The 21,940-nt window shown below is 31.0% G+C and overlaps 2 protein-coding genes across 4 annotated transcripts; one reads left to right on the forward strand and one right to left on the reverse strand.

Moving 5' to 3' along the window:
* Nucleotides 1-128: 128 nt before the first annotated feature.
* Nucleotides 129-3,099, reverse strand: LOC114367330 (BTB/POZ domain-containing protein At3g19850-like). 2 transcript variants are annotated; one of them, XM_028324495.1, is made up of 3 exons: nt 2,967-3,099; nt 1,700-2,852; nt 129-723 (listed from the first exon to the last, which is right to left on the reverse strand). In XM_028324495.1, exons 1-3 carry the CDS (start codon nt 2,993-2,995, stop codon nt 373-375), a joined length of 1,533 nt encoding a protein of 510 aa, XP_028180296.1. In that variant the 5' UTR covers nt 2,996-3,099; the 3' UTR covers nt 129-372. The 2 variants fall into 2 exon arrangements, with proteins under 2 accessions (XP_028180296.1, XP_028180295.1); XM_028324494.1 differs by having other exon boundaries at nt 130-723; nt 1,700-2,836; nt 2,967-3,098.
* A 4,908-nt stretch (nt 3,100-8,007) lies between these two features.
* LOC114425358 (peroxisomal nicotinamide adenine dinucleotide carrier-like) lies at nt 8,008-16,093 on the forward strand. 2 transcript variants are annotated; one of them, XM_028392253.1, is made up of 12 exons: nt 8,008-8,267; nt 10,454-10,633; nt 10,701-10,802; nt 10,887-10,961; nt 11,278-11,408; nt 11,544-11,598; nt 12,481-12,633; nt 13,088-13,156; nt 13,245-13,352; nt 13,489-13,557; nt 14,003-14,057; nt 15,260-16,093. In XM_028392253.1, the coding sequence occupies exons 2-12, from the start codon at nt 10,547-10,549 to the stop codon at nt 15,448-15,450; spliced, it is 1,095 nt and encodes a 364-aa protein (XP_028248054.1). In that variant the 5' UTR covers nt 8,008-8,267; nt 10,454-10,546; the 3' UTR covers nt 15,451-16,093. The 2 variants fall into 2 exon arrangements, with proteins under 2 accessions (XP_028248054.1, XP_028248053.1); XM_028392252.1 differs by lacking the exon at nt 8,008-8,267 and having other exon boundaries at nt 10,416-10,633.
* The last annotated feature ends 5,847 nt before the right edge of the window (nt 16,094-21,940 follow it).

Genomic DNA, 21,940 nt, shown 5'->3' on the forward strand with positions numbered 1-21,940 from the left:
TAAGTACTCCGTATCAATAATATGATAACAAAGAAAAATTACAAGTTTGTTACAATTATGACATTAATTAAGTACAGCCATGAGGTAATTCCAATAGAACATATGTTACTTTTACTGCTTGAATATTCTAATGTGAAATTATGTATGAGGTTCCAAATACTTGTATCACAATGTATATTGTGTATGAAGGAAGTTCCATGATGCAATATTGAAGAAATCTTTTCTATTATATGCCATTGAAAATCAAAACAAAAGAATTACATATTTTTACAATCAAAGAAATATCAATGTATTTTGGATATTGATAAATGGTTAAAGAAAAGCACATTTTTTTAAAAATCTTGGCTTGCATAAGAGATTAAGACATTATGGTTAGTGAAACCTTGACATCTGAACCTTCATTTCCTTGCACAATATCTCCAATTCCTTCACTCTCCATTCCATTCTCTCAAGGTTTTGTCGCATATCTTCTTTCTCTTCCAAGAAGCTATCTGTCTTGTCATAGTGCAAAATGATTTGGGAAGGGTTTATGATTTCACTTTCCTCAATGATTAAGTCACTTGATGGAATCTTGGTTTGTTGAGAAATAAGAGCCTGCATTGCTATCATTGGAGGTATTCTGGGGTTCTTTGCAAGATCCTTACACACCTCAAAGCTTAGTTTATTGTAATTAAGACATCTACACAATCTTGACCTCTCCTCAAATGCCAGCATTGGATGCGACTGCAATTCATAATTTGTTCTAAAATGAGAGAATTTTATACGATTGTGGAAGTAAAAACTTGGCAGTATGGAAATGTAACAAAACCTTGCTATGTAAAATTCTATCAAGGACTTTAGCAATGTTTTGGATGTAATTTCTTTTTCTGCTAAGGTCAAGAGATTTTCCTGTATAGTACTAGCTTGGATGGGACACACCTTGTGTTCCAATCATGCTATTTTATTAATAAATTTTTCTTTTGGCCTCTTAAAAAAAATATTCTATCAAGGACATATCTAAGAGTTGGAAGAACCAAAAATAGGGAGAAAATTTGAAAAATTTAAGATGACATTTTATAATTATTAACATCATCAACATGGAATATAGAATCTACATTTTTATATCATTATTATTATTTGGGTAATACAAAAATAAAATTTCCATAGACCACTTTAATAAGAAGAGTTTAATTTCTATATAGTGTCAATGTAACATCACTGACAGTGTAATTCTATAGACAATTTTTGTAAATGAAAAAAAAGAAAGAAAATTCAATACTCTACCCATAATTTTTGTAGCTATCCTGAGGAATTTCATCATCTAGAATTGATTTTGCACTTAAAAAGTTGTGTGGATAGCAAGATACGAACAAAAACACACATACTATAATAATGCCAAAACCTGTCAAAGTTACAGATAATAAGAACAAAAGAAATTATAGTAATGTCAACATTTGGCCGAGGTCACTTCCCATCTGGTCGGGGCACTTCCCCTTATCTATTATTTTTGTTAGTTTTAGAAATTTCACAATTTCACAATTCTTATGGTTCTTTAGAAAGTTAATAATGCATAACAGGTGCAATAGAAAAAGGGAATGCGACCAAGGGGATTACTTAGTTGGTTAGACATGATGTGTGAGTTATTGTAAATCTTCTATACTTTGTCTTTGATTTTTACTAATAGTAAAAAAAGAAAAGAAAAAAGATATGTGACATTCACCTGAAGATAGATGTCAATGGCTCTGTACACCCCGTCAAAGCGATCCCTAGCACAATCAGGCAAACATTCAGCAACTGCAAGAAATTTAGTGACCTTGAGGTTCTGATCAGGGGATATCTCAATCAAATACTTGTCAACTAATCTACCAACTTTTTTCAACTTTTGTACGGACACCCCATCAGAGCCATTTATATCAACAAATTGTTTAATCAGTCTTATCACAAATGTTACATCATAATATAGTCCCATATGATGCCCAGAGACTAATAGATCATCCAAAGTTGCCTGCTCAAGCACCCCCCCAATCAATTTCTCAATTTCAATTCTGTAATCTCTACTCATACCAAATCTTGACACAATCCTTAATACCCAAAAAAGGCCTCTACAAGAAAAACTCTTGTTGCCAACAAATATGACCCCATAAACAGCTGTTTCTGCTAGACCAGCATACTCAACACTGTTGTTGCAATTAACCTCTCTTGTTGGAGTCACAATTTTCAGATAATGAAGCAGAAATATTGTGAGAGTTGAGTTTTTGTTATCTGTCTTGTAAGCTCCAATAGTTTGGAGAATCTTCTCAATGATCTTTGGGGGTAAAGTAGCCAAATCCTCAAACCACCATGCTTTTTTAGGCAAAGTTGACTTTACAGTCTTGGGAGTAGCTTGTGTTGAGTAAGAAAATCTCTTGGCAGAATTGCTTTCAGGAGATGATGGGGATGATGAAGATGAGGAGGTGAAGAGGTTCGCCTCAGGATTTTGATCCATTTTTGCCAAGAGTGCACCAATAATCTTCTCTAATAGACCATAGCTATCAGCATGTGCGTAAAATAACTCACAATTCTTGAGACTTACAAGTATTTCATTCCATGTCCAGTAGTGGATTCCTTCAAGAAATGTTTCTATTTGTTGCAAGAGATTGTTGGTGAAGACCTCCTCAGTCATTCCAAGATAAAGGCCACAGCAATGGAGGATAAGCACATTGGACACATTGATAGGGATTTTGCCGTTGTTGTAGCAGAATCTTGAAACCAGCTCAAACCCTTGTGGCCCTCCAGGGAAATCATTGATTTCAATGCACATTCTCTTTTCATGGCTCAAGATTTTCTTTATTCTTCCACAGTATTTTGATATGAACTTCTGCAAAATAAATGAACTAGATTGATTCACCTGATGAGACATTTGATTCTGCATCATTTTTCCTTTGAATCTAACAAATGTTAGTAGAGGATGAATAAGAAAAGAAGACACTAATGAATTCCTAGAATACCTTGTCCAAAAGGAATACTTCCTCATCATTGATGTGGATTTGCAAGTCACTGTGCTTCGGCATAGCTGCTACTTCTGCATTGAGCAAAGACAGAGGAAATTGTCTTTTGGGAAAAATGGAAATGAATGATTATATATTATATATGTTTACATATGTACGAGTGAGAGGAATATCGGCTTTTAAATCTTATCATGAATACTTAAAACTAAAATATGTATGTGAGTTTTTTTTTTTTTTTTTAAGTTAAATTTTTATGTACAACTAGTGTAAAAAAATGTATTCTATCAACCAATCAGAATGTATAATTGATATAATTATTATAAAAATCATTAATTTTTATCATATATACGATTGTGATTGTGATTAATATAAGTATAAAAACTATTGCACTATTAATACGTGTATTATTTACTCTTTTTAAAATGTCACGCAATTGTTTTAAGTATTTGTAGGACTCTATTCTTTTCTTTTCACTGAATAATAACAACCAATCAAAATCAAACTATGAACAAAGTTTTGGCTACAATTACCCAATACAGAGTTACCTATTCAATAATTTCATTGAACCCCATTTGTTTCTTTTGTCTCTTAATTATTTATTCTCAATATAATATTTTATTTTGGTTTTCTAATGTATGTGCATCTCTACCGTGCGTCCACAGTATGATGTTATATGATTTTGGCTATTTCAAGATAGATTCCATATGAGTGACAAGTTCTGAAGCATTATTTGTAAACTATTGATGATGCAGGGAGTGTGTGTTATTTAATGTTCATGTGGCTAAATTGTCCTCTTGTATGAACAAGTTGTCCTATATTGCCAAATGAGATAGATTATAAAACAAAATGACAATGATTTTTTGCTGTTGAAAACAACATGTTGGGGCAACGAATGGCAATGTAGTATGTGAAGGTTTGTCTGACAGGGTCAGCAGGTCAAGAAGTGTGATTGTTAAATAATTTTCAGTTGTGTGTCACGTATGCATGCCTTGGCTTTGGAGTTTGGATTTACTTGAGTCATATATGTACTTCCTGAACATGTGAAGATGGACATTAAAAGTGGACCCTGGGATCCATTATTGTTTCTTAAAGAAAGTGAAAAGAAAATATTGGTTTAAAAAAAACACTAAGTATGTTTTTGCCTTTTTGGTAGACCAATATTATATTACTACTTACTAAGTTAAAATAACTCTATGATAGTTGATTACGAGTTTGGTGGTTACAAAAAAATATACAACATACAGTTCTTGCCATATATCTAATACTACTATAAGACTAGCAATTTCAGATTATTTCTCAAATTTTGTCCACTAAACTCCACAATGTCATACACTAAGTTTATAGTTGTGATTAGATTAAACGGAATTTCACATACATAAAAATATTTTATCAAGAAAAATAATATTGATTTCAATTTTATACATTATCAGTTTAAAACTTACACGAAAATTTAATCATTGTACCACATTATACTATTTATCAATATGACGTGGTGATATAATAAATTTTTACTAAATGTGTGTATAAAAATATTCATACTACACAGTATCTTATAATATCCATATAGAATATTTATTAATTTTGTAGACAATTTTTTTTAAAGAAATCTAGTCAACTACCTTTAACAACATAGTGTCATTTACCTTACCTTACTAATTAATATCTTTTAAAATTTATGAAAAATATGTTTTAGAATTTTTTTAGTTGCTAGTTTCATGTGAAATAAATCTGTTGAAAAAGAAAAAAATGTAACATATATGGTTTAGTTTTTATACATAATTAATATAAAAAATTTCACTAACAAATAATTAGAAATCCTTTTTTTCATAAAATAAAAGTAAATTTTTTTATTATATATTATAACTTATGATTAAATAATAATATACAAATCTTTTATATTGTTAGAACATAAACTATTGATTCTATAGATAAAATAACTACCTTATTTTTCAGCATGTAAAAGTTTAAATTGGGAGAAGGTTCACCCACATAAGGTAAAAGAAAATTACTAGTTTCAGTGAGGATTTTTAGTAATAATAATTAATATATATATGGCTTGGTTATTGGTTGCCCCGCTTAGCAGCCGTTTTAAAAAATTGGTTTCACATGAATGTCTGCCCACACCAATTGGGGAAGCTATGTTTCCTGTTTGAGCATTGATATTGATATCTAAATTTATTATAAAATTCTTAATACTTGTGAATAGTGATTCCTCTGTATCAAGATTCGAATTGGAATCCTAAATCATCACGAAGATATATTTCAACAATTTTTCTATAAAAAGACATGGTAACTTCTACGGGCTTAGCCCATGAAGATAAACCGTTCGGATCGGTCATGCATCATGGTAATTCCTGTTTTAGCGTAAAGTTCCCCTTGAAATGATTTCTTGTTTCTAGTTTTAATTATTTTTAAAAAATCAAATCAATTTTATTTATTTTTTGTTTTAATATTTAAAAAGATATTACAAATGAAAGATAAATAAAATAAGTCAACCATTTTGTCTTATCAAATAATGACGGTGACAAAAGTAGTGGTATGAGAGTGACAATGACAATAGTGGTGACGATAGTAATAATGGTGGTGATGCCAGTGGTGGAGTGAAATGATAGTGATGATGATGACAATAGTAATGAAATGGTGAAGGTAATAGTAATGGAATGGTGATGGCGGTGTTTTAAAAACCAAACTGACCTGACCGGTTGGACTGGTTTGACTGCGATTCGGAGGTCTGGTTGGGTCAAGTTTCCTATTGGATCGACCTTGCGTTGAACTTGGTGTAATCCGGTTGTGTTTGCAGTTAAACCGATCCACTGGCCCGAGCCGAGTCACACCCAAGGGAAGAAATGCGCTAGATCATGCAGATCAATTAAGGTTGAGTATAAAATTTTAATTTTTTAAATAAAGACTAGGTCATGTGGGTCAATTAGTGATCCACTAGTTCGGCCATTGACCTAGTGACCCAATGCCTTGGCTAGGTCAATCACCAGTTAGATTTTTTAAATTATGGTAGTGGTGGGGTGGAATAGTGACAATGACAACGACCATGACGATGAAGGCGACAAAATGGTGATGGCAATAGCAGTGGCAGCAACGCTGACGATGGTAATAACGATAGTAGTGGTGGTGGCGGCGATGACAATGGTAGTATTATGCAATAGTAGCAGTAGCGACAACAACAGAGATGGAGGCAACAAAATGATGGTAGTGGTAACGACAATGTGTTGGTGGTAGAGGTGGTAAAGACAAGGTGTGATGGTGGTGACGGTGACAATGGTTGTGTTAATGGAATGATGTAGGTGATAGTGGTGGTGGCGACAAATGTGTGATGGTGGTGACAATAATAATAATTGTGGTAATGGAATGGTATAAGTGATAGTGATGGTAGTGATGGTGACGACAAAGGTTTGGTGGTGGAGACAACAATAATGATGAAATGCTGACATTGATGGTGGTGTGTTGTGGTGTAATGATTGTGGTGAAAGCAACAACTACAACAGTGATAGGGGTGCCGGTGGTAGTATGATGATGGTGGTTAAAATATATCTTTTAAAACTAAAATCCAAATTTACAATTTTTTTCTTGGTTTTGATAATGAATATAAAATTGTTTTGAAATTGAGTTAAAAATTATTTTACTTTCATTTTTGCAGAATGTGTTTTGTTTTAAAAATTGTATTTAAAAATAAAAAATAAAAAATTTACAACTACCACGGGGCCTAAATTTATTATAAGATTCCTAATACTTGTAAATAGTGATTCCTTCGGGTCAAAGTTTGAATTGTAATCTTACATTATCTTGAACATATATCCCAACATTTTTTTATATAAAAGGATATAATAACTATTCTTATGTGAGGCTTAACCCATGAAGAATGTGAAGCAACCCAAACCACAACCCAAGAAAATTAATAACCAATAATTACTTCTTGCACTTCTAGAGGACAAAAAGTCGGGTATACAAGGTGGGAAGATAGCATTAGGAGGAGACAAAAGAGAATCCATTTTTCAGCTAATAAATTTATGAGCACTCTGATATTTCTTCTAAATTTTGTTTATGCTAGTTTGAGCGTTACACTTGGGCTCCGACAACATGTTCGGCGGTGTCTGAGGTGTTGTTCATGTATGGAGGAACTCGTGGTAGAGTGTGTCGGAGGAGAGACGGTAGAACTGGGAGAGGAGGGCAACGTTGATGGTGTTGGAGACGATACTGGGCAAGGAACTCACGAGACACTTCACCTTCCAAATTGGTGTGAGGAAGATGAAAACTGAGGGAAGAGATGCAAATCTGGTGTGGTGTGGTTATGTGGAGGTTGGGGGAGGGGGTTCCAACATTCTCCAAGAGTATCATATTCTAGAAGAATAAAAGCACACATGATGGATAAGTAATCTAAAAAATTATTTCAGAATATAAAAAAATTCAGCTAGTAATTAAGAATTAAGATTAAACTTTGGGTCTTGCTAACTAATCAGTATCTTCTTAGACTATTAGTTAAAGAATTAAAAGGAATAAGTATTTATTCTAAAATTTTTAGAAAAGCAAAAAAGATATCAACATCATATTTTTTTGTATTTCAATAAAAGTATTTTTATTTTTTATTTTTTAATTCATGTATTAAGAATACTAATTAACATTTTTGTTAAACTTTTATCAGATGCCTTTTGGATTAATTAATGGGTTATTAAGTAAATCATTTATAAAGAAATTAAGTCAAGAAGACTTCACTCAAAGGATATTAAAGTGAAACCATTGACAAGATAATCAATCTTTTATTATGAGTCTCATACCCAAGATTAATTCTAATCAATGAAAAAAATAAAAATAAAATCTACCTTTCCCAAAATCAATTTTATCCACAAGAAAGTTAATTTAAAGAATACATAATTCTAATCAAACAAATGTGAGCTATAACCAAACACAGATTATTTGACGTGAATTTGTTATAGCTTAACCAGTAGTTTGAAGTTTAAGGTGTGAATGTACAGCTGTACAACTGTGTTAAAAAAGAGTGATTTATTATTTATAATGGTACTATCTGGTTCAAACAATCTCCAATGCAAAATACAAGTAGTTTAGGAAAAAAAAAATCGAGTTATTGTACATCCAATTAAATTAGCCACAAACACGGTTAACATGATTTTATATCGTTTAGAAACATGATGTCACGGCACTAACCATTTTATCAGGAGAAGCAACTGCAATTGCAATACAACAAACCAACAAACGAGAGAGAAGCAATCAATTCAACAAAAGCGCGGGCAACGAGGGTGCTTTAATACTGAGATTTATGCTGCACATTAGGTATCTTAAAATTTGGTTCTATAGATATCATACATGCTCATTGAGTTTAAGCTATAAAATTATATGAATTACTACAGAATAATTAATGAAGGAATAGAATTATCATTTATCAGGCATGATATATTGTGTGGTAATTCTCAGGAATTGAATTATTAATCCAGTTTATCGTGATCATTTAAATTCTGAATAGAAATCTGTTATAAGAAAGTATAAAGGAAGAATATTAGACATGCTATAGGGGTTTCATATTATCTTTCTCTAAAGGAAGGAACCTTGTAAAATCTCTGCTGGGACACTGACTTTTCTTTGCAACACTGTGCGGTATGTTGTGTTGACTTTACATGTATTTGAGTCAAGAAGTTACTTTTGGGATGAAAATTTAGGACTCTGTTCTTGTTGTGTGATCTTTTCTATTTTTGCTTGATGTCGTGGACTCTACTTTTTTCTTTTATATGGTATCTTAATCTGTATTGTGTATTGGTGCACTGGCTATATCATAGGTTATAGAAAGTAACAGAAGGTGTTTTATTCAACTCAAAAGTTACGTCCATCACAAAAACTGAAACAAATGCTATCATCTAAAAGTATTTGAAATAGATGCTATTATCTAAAAGGAAATCAGCAGAATAATAGAATCATAACAGCATGATATGATCTTATGATGTAGCCAGTGCACCAATATTGTGTCCAAACGGTGATGGCAGTATAGTGTGGGTATTGTTGGCTTCATTGTTGACAAAATGAAAGTTCTGGTCATTTGATTAAATAAGTAGTATGTGTGAGGTTTGTTTGATAGATCCAAATTGTTCTTAGATTGAATAAATAAATGCAAGAATTTTCTAATTAATGAATGATTAAGTGCACACCATACCTGAGTGGTGGCTCCAGCAAGTGATGTGAAGCAAAAGAGATTTATGGATAATCCCTTCCTCGCTCTCACATGCTGTCTTTGAAAGGTAAGCTCTTGATTGCAGCAATTATATTTTTCTTATATTTAGTGGTTAAGTGATACGTGATGAAGGAGTTTTGTTGTTCCTGTTAGCCTTGACCAGACCAGTTCATGGACAAATTGTACTGACTAGTTGGTGTAGTCTAGTTCTCAAAGCCACAAGTGTGTGTACATATATTTATACATGTGTAACTATGAATATATTTTATAGACTCAATTCAATTTTAAGCCTACAACAAATTAATCACGATCATCTCTTATGATCACATTTTTTTTATATCACGTTGCTTAGATTTTCTTACATGTTTGAAGATATCATTCACTTGCTCTGTTAAATTTTTGTTGAATCCTGACCACCACTAAAATTATTCAGAACAGAGGTGTATGCTTGCAAACAATGCATATTCGTTTCACCTGAGATGAATTCGTTTCACCACTTGCTTAGATTTTTTTTTTTTTTTTACATATCTTAAGTGGGTCACACTATTAGATATTACTTATTTTTATTTTTTACAACTTAAAACAGTTTTCTCTCCAATTCAACAATTTTAAAAATTTATTCAATAAATTCTTCGAATAACTACATATCATTAACATTAATTACTACTATTTTTTTTTTATTATTATTTAATTAAAAAAGTTTGTCATGTCCCAGATTTTTTTGACACCTGTACTTATATAAACACCTTGTGCTTAACAAGTTCTTAATGAGAAACAGGTCCTGTAGAAGTTCTTATTAAGCACCAGCTAGTTCTCAACCGAGAAAAAAAGAAAATAAGCACCTCCCATTGAAGGTGGCCTTAGAATTCTTACAAGTAGGTCTCTAGTATAAAATACAATTGATGCAAAAATAGCAATATACATCATAAACCATAAATATAATAATACACAAATCATTAGAAACCTAGTGGCACCTCCCCTGGTGATCTCCATGGGATTAATAGATCTCTTACGCTTAGCTTATCCACCAAAAACAAAAAACGAAAATAATAATATAATTTACAAATTTTGTAACATTCTAAGAATGTGTATTAATGCTGTTTTCCTAATTTCTACCTGGCGTCTAACTACCAACCACCATGTCAGCTCGACAGTTAACACCACAAATAATAATAACCGTATTTAACTAACTAGTACTAATAAAAAAATAGTTTCACTGCAAGACATTTTACTATATGAATTGTGAAGTCAAAGTCTTGTCATTTTCTAACTATTTTTCATATCTTCTCTTTAGCAGCAGAAGCATGTGTGAATTGAAGCTCAAATGAATTAAGACTAAGGAAACAATGAAGAATTGAAGAAGAAGAAGAGGAGGAGTTAAAAAACAACCATGTCAGAATCAAACGCAATTGCAAATGGTTTAGCTGGTGCAGGTGGTGGAATTATTGCTCAAATCATAACTTATCCTCTTCAAGCGGTACTCTCTCTTTCTCTCTTTGCTTCTCTCTATGGCTGTGTAACCAATTCAATTGCAATTTTTTCAGGTAAATACGCGCCAGCAAACTGAGAGAACACTCAAGAGGAACAAGCAAAGTTTTACCTCCAACTCAACCACTGCTCCTGGCACTCTTCTTCAGATCTTTCAGGTTCAAATTTTGCTCTTTTCCCCCCTCTTTTTGTTGGTTCTGTTTATGATGGTATCTTGATTATTGCTTGTGACCCTTTATCAGGTCATTGGAACTGAGGGTTGGGGTGGACTCTATAGTGGCCTCAAGCCTTCTCTTCTTGGAACTGCTGCTTCTCAGGTAATCAAGTTTCACTTTTTAACCAAACCCTATAATTGAGTTGGATGCAAAATTCAAGGTTTAAGACATAATAGACAAAATCAATGATGGTTTGGTCTAACCAGAAGGGGCTAGCCTCCTACAACGTGATGAACAAGGTTAAAACCCACCAGTGAGAAGAATATCCACATTTAGTAATCGACTGTGTCTCAAACAATATTGCCTCTGAAAGAGGATTTTCTTGGAAAACCAAAAACAAAAAAAGACATGATATATGATGTGCTTTTCAGTGAGTTGTGGGGTTGTTATCTAAATGCTTATTTTTCAATGCTTTCAGGGCATTTACTACTATTTCTATCAAGTTTTTAAGAATAAGGCAGTGACCATTGCAGCTGCGCAGAAAGTGAAAGGGCGTGGAGATGGTACTGTTGGGATGTTTGGTTGGCTTGTTGTGGCTGCAATTGCTGGGTGATTACATCATCATGCCACTTTTATTTGAATTTTGCATTTCAGAATACTCATGTTTGTGTTGTGTTTGTGATAGTGAACCTAGCTTCTATTTACTTGATTCATATTCTTATTGCAATTGTCCTATTTCTGCAGGTCCCTGAATGTGTTGTTCACAAACCCAATATGGGTTTTGGTGACTCGGATGCAGGTGCTTTCAGATGTTTCCATTTTCTTCTTGGACTATTTTATTTGAAGCTTTGCAGTTTGTAAACACAATTCTGGTTGCTTTTCATTTGAACTTTTTTGTTTGTGCCATGAGTGTGGTCTATTGCGACTGATCCATATTAGGTGTATCGATGAGTTTTACATTGGGTGTCAAGGGCCCAATGAAATCCTTCTCCTTTACCTTGGCTTGGTCTTTAATTGAGTTAAATAGTGTTGTGTGATCCATGTAACCAACCTTACCTCTAAAGATAAGGATTTTGTTGTTTTTATGAGTGTAGTCTGTATAAGTAAACACAGACAAATACAAATTCACATAAAGATTCCTATACTTTGGAGGGTACGTTCATTTACATGGATGCACATGTTTTCAAGCTATTCCATGTACAACCTGGGTTGTGCTACTTAAGTGTAACAAAAGTTCAGTACTTTTCACATGGAAGTGCCAGGTTGTGGCATAAAACCAAAAGGAGGAACGATCCATAGACTTTGAATGTTAGATTTCATCTTAAAACCATATTCTGCTGCACTATAAAATTTAATATGGTATCAGAGCCATATTCTGTTTCTGTCCGGTGGGTGCCGCCAGCCCTCGCTTTGTGGTGACGAGCCCTGGCTCAAGGGGGTGTGTTAAGAATAGTCCCTCATCGGGTAATTCATGAACATGATAAGTGCTTATATAGCTGGGTAGACCATCCCCTTATGAACCGGTTTTTAAGGGGACCTTTCGGATGCCTTTGCTGCACTATAAAATTTGATATTGAATGCTTAAAACTTGTCAGTATCGATTGTCCTGTTGATACACACAAACTATACATCCATGTTTTGGGTCCAGTGTCAATTATGTGTGATTATATTTTGATTCTAGACTCATACTCAAGCACAAAGGAAAATCATGGAGGAAAAGAAAGAAGCTTTAAGGAAGGCTGCTTCTGAAAGCACCATAGCAGACTCAACATTGCAAGACAAATTGGCTGAACTGAACTCTATAAAACCTCGGCCATATGGAACTATACACGCAGTTAGTCTCTTCGATTTTCACTTTAATTCTCTGATAATAACTTATTCTATACATTGGTCAGTGATTCAGTGTAGATTTTCTTCTTGTTCTTGGTCCTTTTCCTCCTCTTAATCACTAGACTTACTGTTGAAACAACAAATTTAAATTATAAGAACATCTTTTGAGCTTTATTTTGCCAAATCTTAGAAAAAATTAGCTTTTTTATTTCGGGAAATGATCTATTGTTTCACATTCTGCATGCTCCATTATCCTTGTCAAACAAAAAATGGTGAGTTACCTCCTGCAATTACTTTCATGTTGAATTTTAGATATGTTATATTGTTTTAAAAAAAAGATTATTAATAGGATTGTCCTGGCAGTTTCATTAATACTATGCCTAAGATTGTCTTGTTTCCTTTTACATAACCACTTACACTTTTGTTCATGCTGATACCAATCTTTGTTTTGGTTAAAGGCTAACGAAGTCTACAATGAAGCGGGTATAGTTGGATTTTGGAAGGGAGTCATCCCTGCCCTTATTATGGTCAGCCTCATCATTTGCTTTATTTGATGTATCAAGTTCATGTGAAATATTTATATAATCTCAATATGTATGGGAATTTTCATTACAGGTATGCAATCCATCAATTCAGTTTATGATTTATGAGAGCTCATTAAAGCATCTAAGGGAAAAACGAGCTGCTAAGAAGCAAGGGAATACAAGTATATCTGCTTTGGAGGTATAAAGTACTTTTAAATGAAATAAGTGGAAAGCATGTTGTAGGAGAACATTTTAATTTGTTTTATGCCACATGTTTGTATATCTTCCCTAGCTGTGCATATCAGTAAATAAGCATCCTCCTGTCCTTTAAAAAGGTCTTTTTGGTGGGAGCAATAGCGAAACTTGGAGCTACTGTCTCAACATATCCATTACTAGTTGTCAAGGTAAATTCTCCAATAGTTCCTTCATTTTCTCCTCACTTATTATTTACTATTAAGAAGATAAAACCTCATCAAGTGGTCATTAGTATAGGGCATACTTCTCAACCACTTCAAAGTAGATATCTCATCAATAATCAAGCATTGGTCCATTTTTGTATTAAATAGCTTTTCATATAAATAGTTCAAAAATGCGAAATTTTCAGCTATCCTGGTATGTGATTATTGTTTTACATTCATTCCATGCAAATGCAATGCCACCATATTTTACTCTCTTCAAGTCTTGCTTGCTGGAATCTGTATGTAGCTAACTATTCAGCATGTAAATGGTCTGGCAACATAGAGTTTGATCTCTTGCAGTTTTCTGCAGTCTCGAGTCTTAAACGCACATGCATCATAACACTGTTGTAAATACCTGATGACTCATACTACTACATGTGTCTTTGAACAGTCAAGGCTTCAAGCAAAACAGGAGATTGGTGGAAGTAGCTCATTAAGATACTCAGGTTTGCATTTAGATAAATGTGGTATAACTTAATTTGCCTTCAGACATTTGAATATATTTTTCTTTTGTTTTATCCTCATACATACAATATCTGGTTGAAGTGATCACTGATCATTAATTTTCTACTATATGGTAAATGTTAAAGCTATGGTACCACTAGCTTTGTAACTTAAACTTCATTAGTTGGTGTCGTAAGTGACCTATATTTCCAGCAACATTAGAGAGGAATAAAAGGGGAGAAAAAGTGCTATTTGTTATTTTACTTAATTGTTGCCTTGCAAGAAGAGTATTGATTGAATTTATCATCGTGACAGAGGTATCTCATTATAAAGAGGATTTTGTTCTTAATTACAACATGGTTCAAGTGATCCTGGTACAGTCACTGACAATCAAGCAATTAGTGATTTGCATTTGATGGTTTCCTAGAATTTCTTTTCTACTACAAGGTCTGATACCTTGATTTCACAATATATCTGCATCGTAAGAACATTGGCAATGCCTTAAGAACCTCTGGATCGTTTTCTGTACTTTCTATGTATCATTTTTTTAAAAAAAAAAAAACTTATATTCGTCTTAGAGTTGACTTCCTTCACTTCTTTTGATCTAGTTATACTTTTGAAAATTTATGGTTGGATTGGATTAGCATTCTTACTGAATAAATAATTATTGACATGATTTGTTAACACCATATTAATGCCTTTAGAACTGAGGTTACAAACCGGGCTGACACAAGGATAAGGCTGTTCAAACTCTAATTTTAAGCTCACCAACAAAAAAAATTATTTTACTATTAGTATTTATACAACTTCAATCATTAGCTAACCTAATGCAGTGGCAACCAGAATGTGTTTTTCCCCTGATTTTTCTGGAGACTGAGTTTCGATTCCTGCTTTAGCAAAAGACATTTATTTTTTTGAAGACCTTGATTTTTCTGTTACTCTCTCAATTAAAAATGTCGTCTCTCAAAATTTGCTTTAGGCTTAAAAATATGTCTTGGTTACAAACTATGCAATTATTTTGATTCATAATCTGCATATTTCACGACAACTATAGTGCACTATTTCTTTATTTTAATCTACGAACTTCTGTGTCTTTATGCCTGTCATTACTATCTTGAAAAATCATACCAAGGAGGAAAACAATTATTCCACTAATTCACTTTGTCAAAGTATGTCTTTCCCTTTTCTAAATCTATAAATGCAGGTACTTTTGATGCGGTACTTAAAATGATCCGCTATGAAGGATTACCTGGCTTTTATAAGGGGATGAGCACGAAGATAGTACAAAGTGTTTTTGCAGCTTCTGTTCTATTCATGGTTAAGGAGGAGCTTGTTAAGGCTTTTATGGTTCTGGCGGATAAGAGCAAAAAAGTTGTATCAAATATAAGTAGTTGACTTTCTTCTTTTGGATAAAGAAAGTAAAACAAGTAGTTGACTTCTTTACCATATCAAAGGGATAACTTCCTCTCGGTCTACCTCTTACTATTGGTTATTCACAGATTGTGGTGAGAGAATTATGAAGTCTTCACCAAATAATGGATGAAGCTAACTCCAGTATTCCACTAGTCTAGATGAGCCATCCTCTCTGGACATATGTTATCTCTTTGAAGTGCTGCAGATCACTTTGGAAACTGTCACATAGTTGGTGTTCAAGATCCAAGGAACTGTCTAACTCTTAAAACATGAAAGTGGCTTCCTCCAACAGCAGATTATTCTTGTTTTCAGTAACTGCAGCCCTTTGTGTTCTGAACTTTCATTACTAAGTTTGCCATATATCAGTGTATTTCTGAGTTTAAAAAGCATTCTTTTCCAAAAAATTAAAAACAAAAAATGCATTTATAGATAATTCTTTAATAAATAAACAGACTACCATTATGCTAAGCCATTGAATTGCATGTATGTTGGTGCAGAGAAGTTACTATGTCATCATACAATATACAGTGGTAGATAAAGTTTTTATTTTTTTTCATTTGCAATGAGTTGTTTATGTAGCTGAATCTTGAGTGAGAGGAAAGTTGGGAGTATGTTTGTTTTAGTTGAATGTGCTTGATTGAGAAGGGTGCAACACACTAGAGGATATTACCTTTTGTCTCCATATATTACTAAAATATAAAAACTTAACATATAAGGATATCTAAGTTAACTATGCAGAATTCTAAAACTATTAATCAATTACATAAATAAATCTAATACAAAGTTCTTGGCACTTACATGTACAAAACATAAGAAAAAGGGATACATGAAACATAATCTAACTCCCACGCATTGAAAGGTACCAATTATACTAATCTTCCTCCAAGCAAGCAGTTCCATGCTCCAAGCTTCTCCCATGAAGCATCCATCTCTTAACCTGTAAAAACATGAAACTAAAATGAGACGCAATGTCTCAGTGAGTGTTCTAAGAACTCTTTGTTGACTCTTTGTTCTAGAGATCCTTTCCTTAACTTTCATTGCTTCTCCTTCCTTTTCTTAAAGCTCACACTTAGGACTATCATCTCATCATAACATCACCAATATCTCCTTGGACCTTACCTCAACCTTTACTTAGGCACCTAGAGTTGACCTCCTTGACCAACACTAAGGCCACTAATCTACTAAAGCACCTAAGCATCACTCTTACTCTTTGACCAACACTAAATAAAATTTTAGCTTTTTCTTCTAATTTTGTGCCTTTATTAGGATTTTTGGAACACCAAGAGAGGAAGAGGAAGTTGTCACAACAAAGAAAACTTGTCTAGAGGGTGAGGTCATTTTGAATAGGATATGTGGCAGCTCAGGAATGGAGGAAGAGTGTCCAAATCATCTTCACAGCCTGCCCAATGAGTGTAACTTGTCCAGCGAGCAGAACAAGCTGAAGAGTGACTTTTGGAATTTACAAAGAACTCTCCCAGTGAGTCTTACTCGCTCAACGAGTATTGTGTTCTCTAAAGTGATGAGACAACGACATTGGGCCCATTATAAAAGGGGCATTCCCTTAGGGATAAAAAAGAATCAACTTAGGGCACATCGAGGTGCGGAAATACAAAGCACTCTAGGCTTCTTCCTTGTTCATCACCATTTTCTCTCCTTTCATTCTTGTATTTCTCCATTTTGTAAGGCCTCTCATGATAATAAGAGACTAAATCACCCATTGTTGGGGGCTTGGTGCACTAAACACTCTGATGTAATTATCTTTACTATATATTCAATGTTATTGTTTTTTTTTTATTATTGTCTTGTTATCGTTTGATTATCCATATGCATGTTTATATAGTGTGAAAGTCATTGGAAAATGCTATCACTACTAAAAACTAAAAGTAGCTTCTAATGAACTCAAGTCTAAGGATAAAATGATATTTATTAGCTATGTTTTAATCCTTGTTTTGATCCAAGTCATTTGGCTTAACTTGCTAAGAGATTAGGAGTTAAGTGATTTAGGCCCTTCTCCTAGAGGAATCTTGATTAGGATTTTTTGTGGATTAGGATAACACTTGAATGAATATTGAGTAGTGGAAAATCATTAATATTGCATCAAGAGTGATTTAATACGGCCAAGCACCCAACGACTTCACATATTCTGCACTTCCCCTATTTTTGCCTTCTAAGTGTTTGTGTTTTTTTTCCTTTGCTTTTGTAGTTGTGCCTTGTTTTGACTTATTATTTAATGCTTGCTGATTTTATGATACTTTTAATTTTTGCACTTTAGTTTCAAAAACCAATCCATCATTTATTTCCATTGCTTAGAATTTGGTTACACAAAGCTATTTTGCACAAACAAAGTCCCTATGAACATGACATTCGGTCTTACTGTGTATTTACTACTTGCGCGATTTGGTTCACTTGTCAATCATTTTAACACTCGATCAAAAGTGGTTGAACTACCTTCTACTATCGAAGGAGTTCCTTTAAAACATTTTTCCTTTATCGAATAATGATTGAGTTTGTCCTTCTTTACGAAGAATTCCTTCTTCCTTTTGAAGAAGGTTGTTTTTCCCCATGGGTGTTTGAGTGACACTCCCTTCACTCACCTCTAGGGGAGCCTTTTAGCACTATCTCTTACAACTTCTCTAGAGTTTTCTAACTTCTCTTTCTTGGAATCATAACTTTCTCTTTGAAAAATCTTTCCTAAAAATAAATTTTTTGCAAACCTTTTAATAAACTCATCTCTCCTTGGTGACCTACATGATCCTTAGCCCTTTTGCACACCATTGTATGTCGAGCGTGCAACTTTTAGACATGACTTGTACTGGGAAGGTTTCACCCTATGTCACTAAGGGGATATCTTTTCTAAAACCTTTCTTGAAACTATAATATCTTAGGGAAAAATCTGTACTTGTTTGTAAGAGAGAGGGGATGCGCAAAATGGATGAAAATAAGAAAATATTGGGAAAAAAACAATTTTGGGATGATAATCAGTGGCCAAAATGTTTAGGGATCAAAAACATAATTATAAAAAAAAATTGATGATTTTCTTTTTTACAATTAAAAAGTTCGATGATTAAAACATATCGTTAACTTAATTTTTATACATTATAGTTAAGAAAAAAAATTTATTCCAACTTAGACGGTTTAATTGAATTTCAGAGCTTAATAAGGACAGTCTTAATTGTATTGATTAAAGAGAATTTAATATATCAAAATTAATTAAAAATTGAACTAAACTGCCTAATTTATAAATTTATATAGTTTTACACATTACAGTTAAGATTTTTTTATTATTCCAAAATACATGATTTAGTTGAATTCTAAAAACTGAATAAGGACCATCTTTAATGTATTGATTAAAGAGAATTTAATATTTAATATATTAATTAAATTATAAAAATGAATTAAACTGCGTAATTTATAAATTTATATAGTTCTACTTCTATATATACATTACAGTTAATCACATGATTTAGTTGAATTGTAAAAGAAGAGTATGGACTGTCTTTAATGTATAAATTAAATAGAATTAAATATATTAAGTTAATTAGAAAAATGAACTAAATTTTCCTATTTATTTATTTTTATGCATTTTAGTAAAATTTTAAATTCTGTAAAAAAAAGTAAAATTTAAAATAAAAATTATATTCAGTAATATGATTTTTTTGCAGCAACAATAATAATAATAGAACTTAACTAAATTGATAGTGTCAAAATTTTGGCAACCATTCAATCACACATTATTATCGATGATAATTTTTTATTTTGCATGATAATTATATATTAAAAATCATGTACAATATATTTTTTTATTAGTTGATAATGGAAAAAAATTTATACCATCAATGAAGAAAAATTAAGTTCATACTAGTAACGTATTATTTATTAAGAAGATAGTAATTAACGTATTCTTTAATCACATTTAATAAATTTGAGGCTTAATTACTAATTTGATTCATTTTTTTTTAACATGTTCAATTAGTTGCCTCTCTTATTAAAAAATTCAATTAAATCCTTTAATTTTAAAATATATCTTACTATGGACCCCTCTTTCCAACTGATCGAGGCTAATGCTATTAAGTTATGAGTTCCGGCAATTTAAATTTAGGAATAGTGATGGTTAAAATTGTTACTATGTTTATTATTATTTTTAAATTAAAAATTACAATAAAATAATTTTTGTTTACTTGATTTTTTTTTAAAAATTAATTATTCTAAAAAATATTTTTTCTTAAAATAAAATTTCCTAAAAAAATACTTTTTTTTCTCAAAATATGATATGTATATCTTTTTCATGGAAAGACACCTTTATAAATTTCCATTAATAACAAGGGAAAATAATGGCTAGATATCCAAATTCTAGTTGGTGACTACTTTTTTTTTCTTTGAATAGAAAAAATAGACACACTTTAAAGATCCTTTTACTTCTTTATAACTAAATGTAATTAATGTCTATAAAATACATTCAATATTTGTTACACAAAATAAATAAAACAGTTAATAGGAAAATGTTATAAAAAATTTAGATACATTCTAATAAAATTATATTGTATTAAGAAGATATTAAAATAAAATAAAATATTTATTATGATATTTTTCGTAAAATATTCCAACAAAAAGATATCAAACATGACTTATAGTTATTAAAATTTCATAAAATTATTATTATCTAAAAATATTTTTTTTCATTTATTTATCATAGTTAATTATTTTTAAAACTATTTATATATATTTTTTTGAAAAATTACAATCTGATTATTTCCATATTTTACTTTTTTCTCTAAGTTGACCTTAAATTTTTTATACTCAATAAATATATATATATATATATATATATACACACACACACCAAAGCTTTATTCACACCTTAGAATTCAAGAAGAATTGTCTTTAATGAATAGATGAAAGAGAATTAGATATATTAATATAATTAAAAATAATTAAATTGTCCATATATATTTTTATACATTTTAGTTAAGAATTTCTTTTATTCCAAATTACATTATTTAGTAAAATGTATAGATTAAATAGAAGAAATTCTAAGAACTACATATGGTCTGTCTTTAATGTATAGAATAAAGAGAATTTAATATATTAAGTTAATTAGAAATAAATTAAAATTTTCAATGTATATAGTTTTTTTATATTTTAGTTAAGAAATTTTTTTATTCAAAATTACATGATTTATTAAATATTTAAAATAAAAATATATTCAGTAAAATTATTTTTTTAGAAAACGGAATTTTTTCTTAAATTTTTAAACTAAAAATGAATGTCTTATATGTATAAATTAAATATGATTTAATATATTAAATGAATTATTTTTAACTGTTTAAGAAAGTAGAATTTAATTATATTTTATATTATTAATTAAAATATGTTTTTATATTTTATTAAATACCTGGTCCTTTTTTTAATTCTCAACATTGAATATTAAATGCTTTTAATAAAACTGAATATGACTTGCAGTTTTAAAATTTTAATAAAATTATTTTTCTCTAAGAGTAAGTTTTTAACTTTGCATTTTGTTTACCACAACTAAGTATTTTTTTAAAAAACTATTTCTAAGAACTTTATTTAGAAAAAAATGCAAAATCTAGTTATCTTCCGATTTTATTTTTCTAAATCCTCCTTAAAAATTTATTTATTTTCCTAATAATGATATATTTTTTTTTCATGACTACATATCCAAATTCTAGTTGGGATATACTTTTTGTTGTTTGAATAAAAAAAGGGGTAAAATCTGGAGTACCTCTAAAATAGGAAAAGTATTAATTTGGTTTTCATAATTTCTTTTGCATTAATTTAGTTCTAGTAAAAATAAAATATATTTTTTATGATCCTTTTGTGATAATTTCGTAATTTGACGTATTTAAAAAAATTATATGTGTAATTTGATTACAAATAAATTATTTTTTTATGGTTAAATCTCCAAAATGAATTAAACAATTTTTTTAACTAATTTTTCTTCACAATTGTATTTTTTTTGTCACTTTTTAGGTAATTTTTTTTTTCATATTTTTCAATGAGAGGAAATATGAAATAATAATATGTTATGGTGTGTTGTGAGCATGTTTGTAAAGATAAAAAAAAAGATTAAGTCTATTACCATTAAGGATCATAAAAAATATGCTTTATTTTTTATAAGGCTTAAATTAATACAAATTTTTTTATGAAAACAAGTTAATATTTTTTAAATTTTAGATGACCCTAAACATATTTTATAAAAAAAATATACACTTAAAAAGATAAAAAATAGAAATGTAAATACAGTAAATTGAACAATAATATATATCTTATAAATTTTCCTACAAATCTTGTCACTACTCTCTATGAATAAAAGTATTTAATGTCTTAAATTTTTTAAATACATTCCATATTTTTTACACAAAAGAAATAAAACGGCTAGCTAATGAAAAAAATGTCAGAAGAAGAATCTAGATAATATACTCTAACAATTAATACAATGTAGTACAAAAGA

Source organism: Glycine soja, chromosome 9 (genome assembly GCF_004193775.1).
Source record: "Glycine soja cultivar W05 chromosome 9, ASM419377v2, whole genome shotgun sequence".
NCBI classification, from domain to species: domain Eukaryota; kingdom Viridiplantae; phylum Streptophyta; class Magnoliopsida; order Fabales; family Fabaceae; genus Glycine; species Glycine soja.

Bases quoted from the DNA above. Each gene is read 5' to 3' on its own strand.
- LOC114367330 (XM_028324494.1), bottom strand. From the start codon at position 3,029: ATGCCGAAGCACAGTGACTTGCAAATCCACATCAATGATGAGGAAGTA. The intron at 2,837-2,966 runs GTATTCTAGGAA...TTTATTTTGCAG, and splicing joins AAGTATTCCTTTTGGACAAG to AAGTTCATATCAAAATACTG. The intron at 724-1,699 runs GTGAATGTCACA...TATGAATTGCAG, and splicing joins CCATTGACATCTATCTTCAG to TCGCATCCAATGCTGGCATT.
- LOC114425358 (XM_028392253.1), top strand. From the start codon at position 10,547: ATGTCAGAATCAAACGCAATTGCAAATGGTTTAGCTGGTGCAGGTGGT. The intron at 10,634-10,700 runs GTACTCTCTCTT...CAATTTTTTCAG, and splicing joins TAACTTATCCTCTTCAAGCG to GTAAATACGCGCCAGCAAAC. The intron at 13,157-13,244 runs GTCAGCCTCATC...TTTTCATTACAG, and splicing joins TCATCCCTGCCCTTATTATG to GTATGCAATCCATCAATTCA.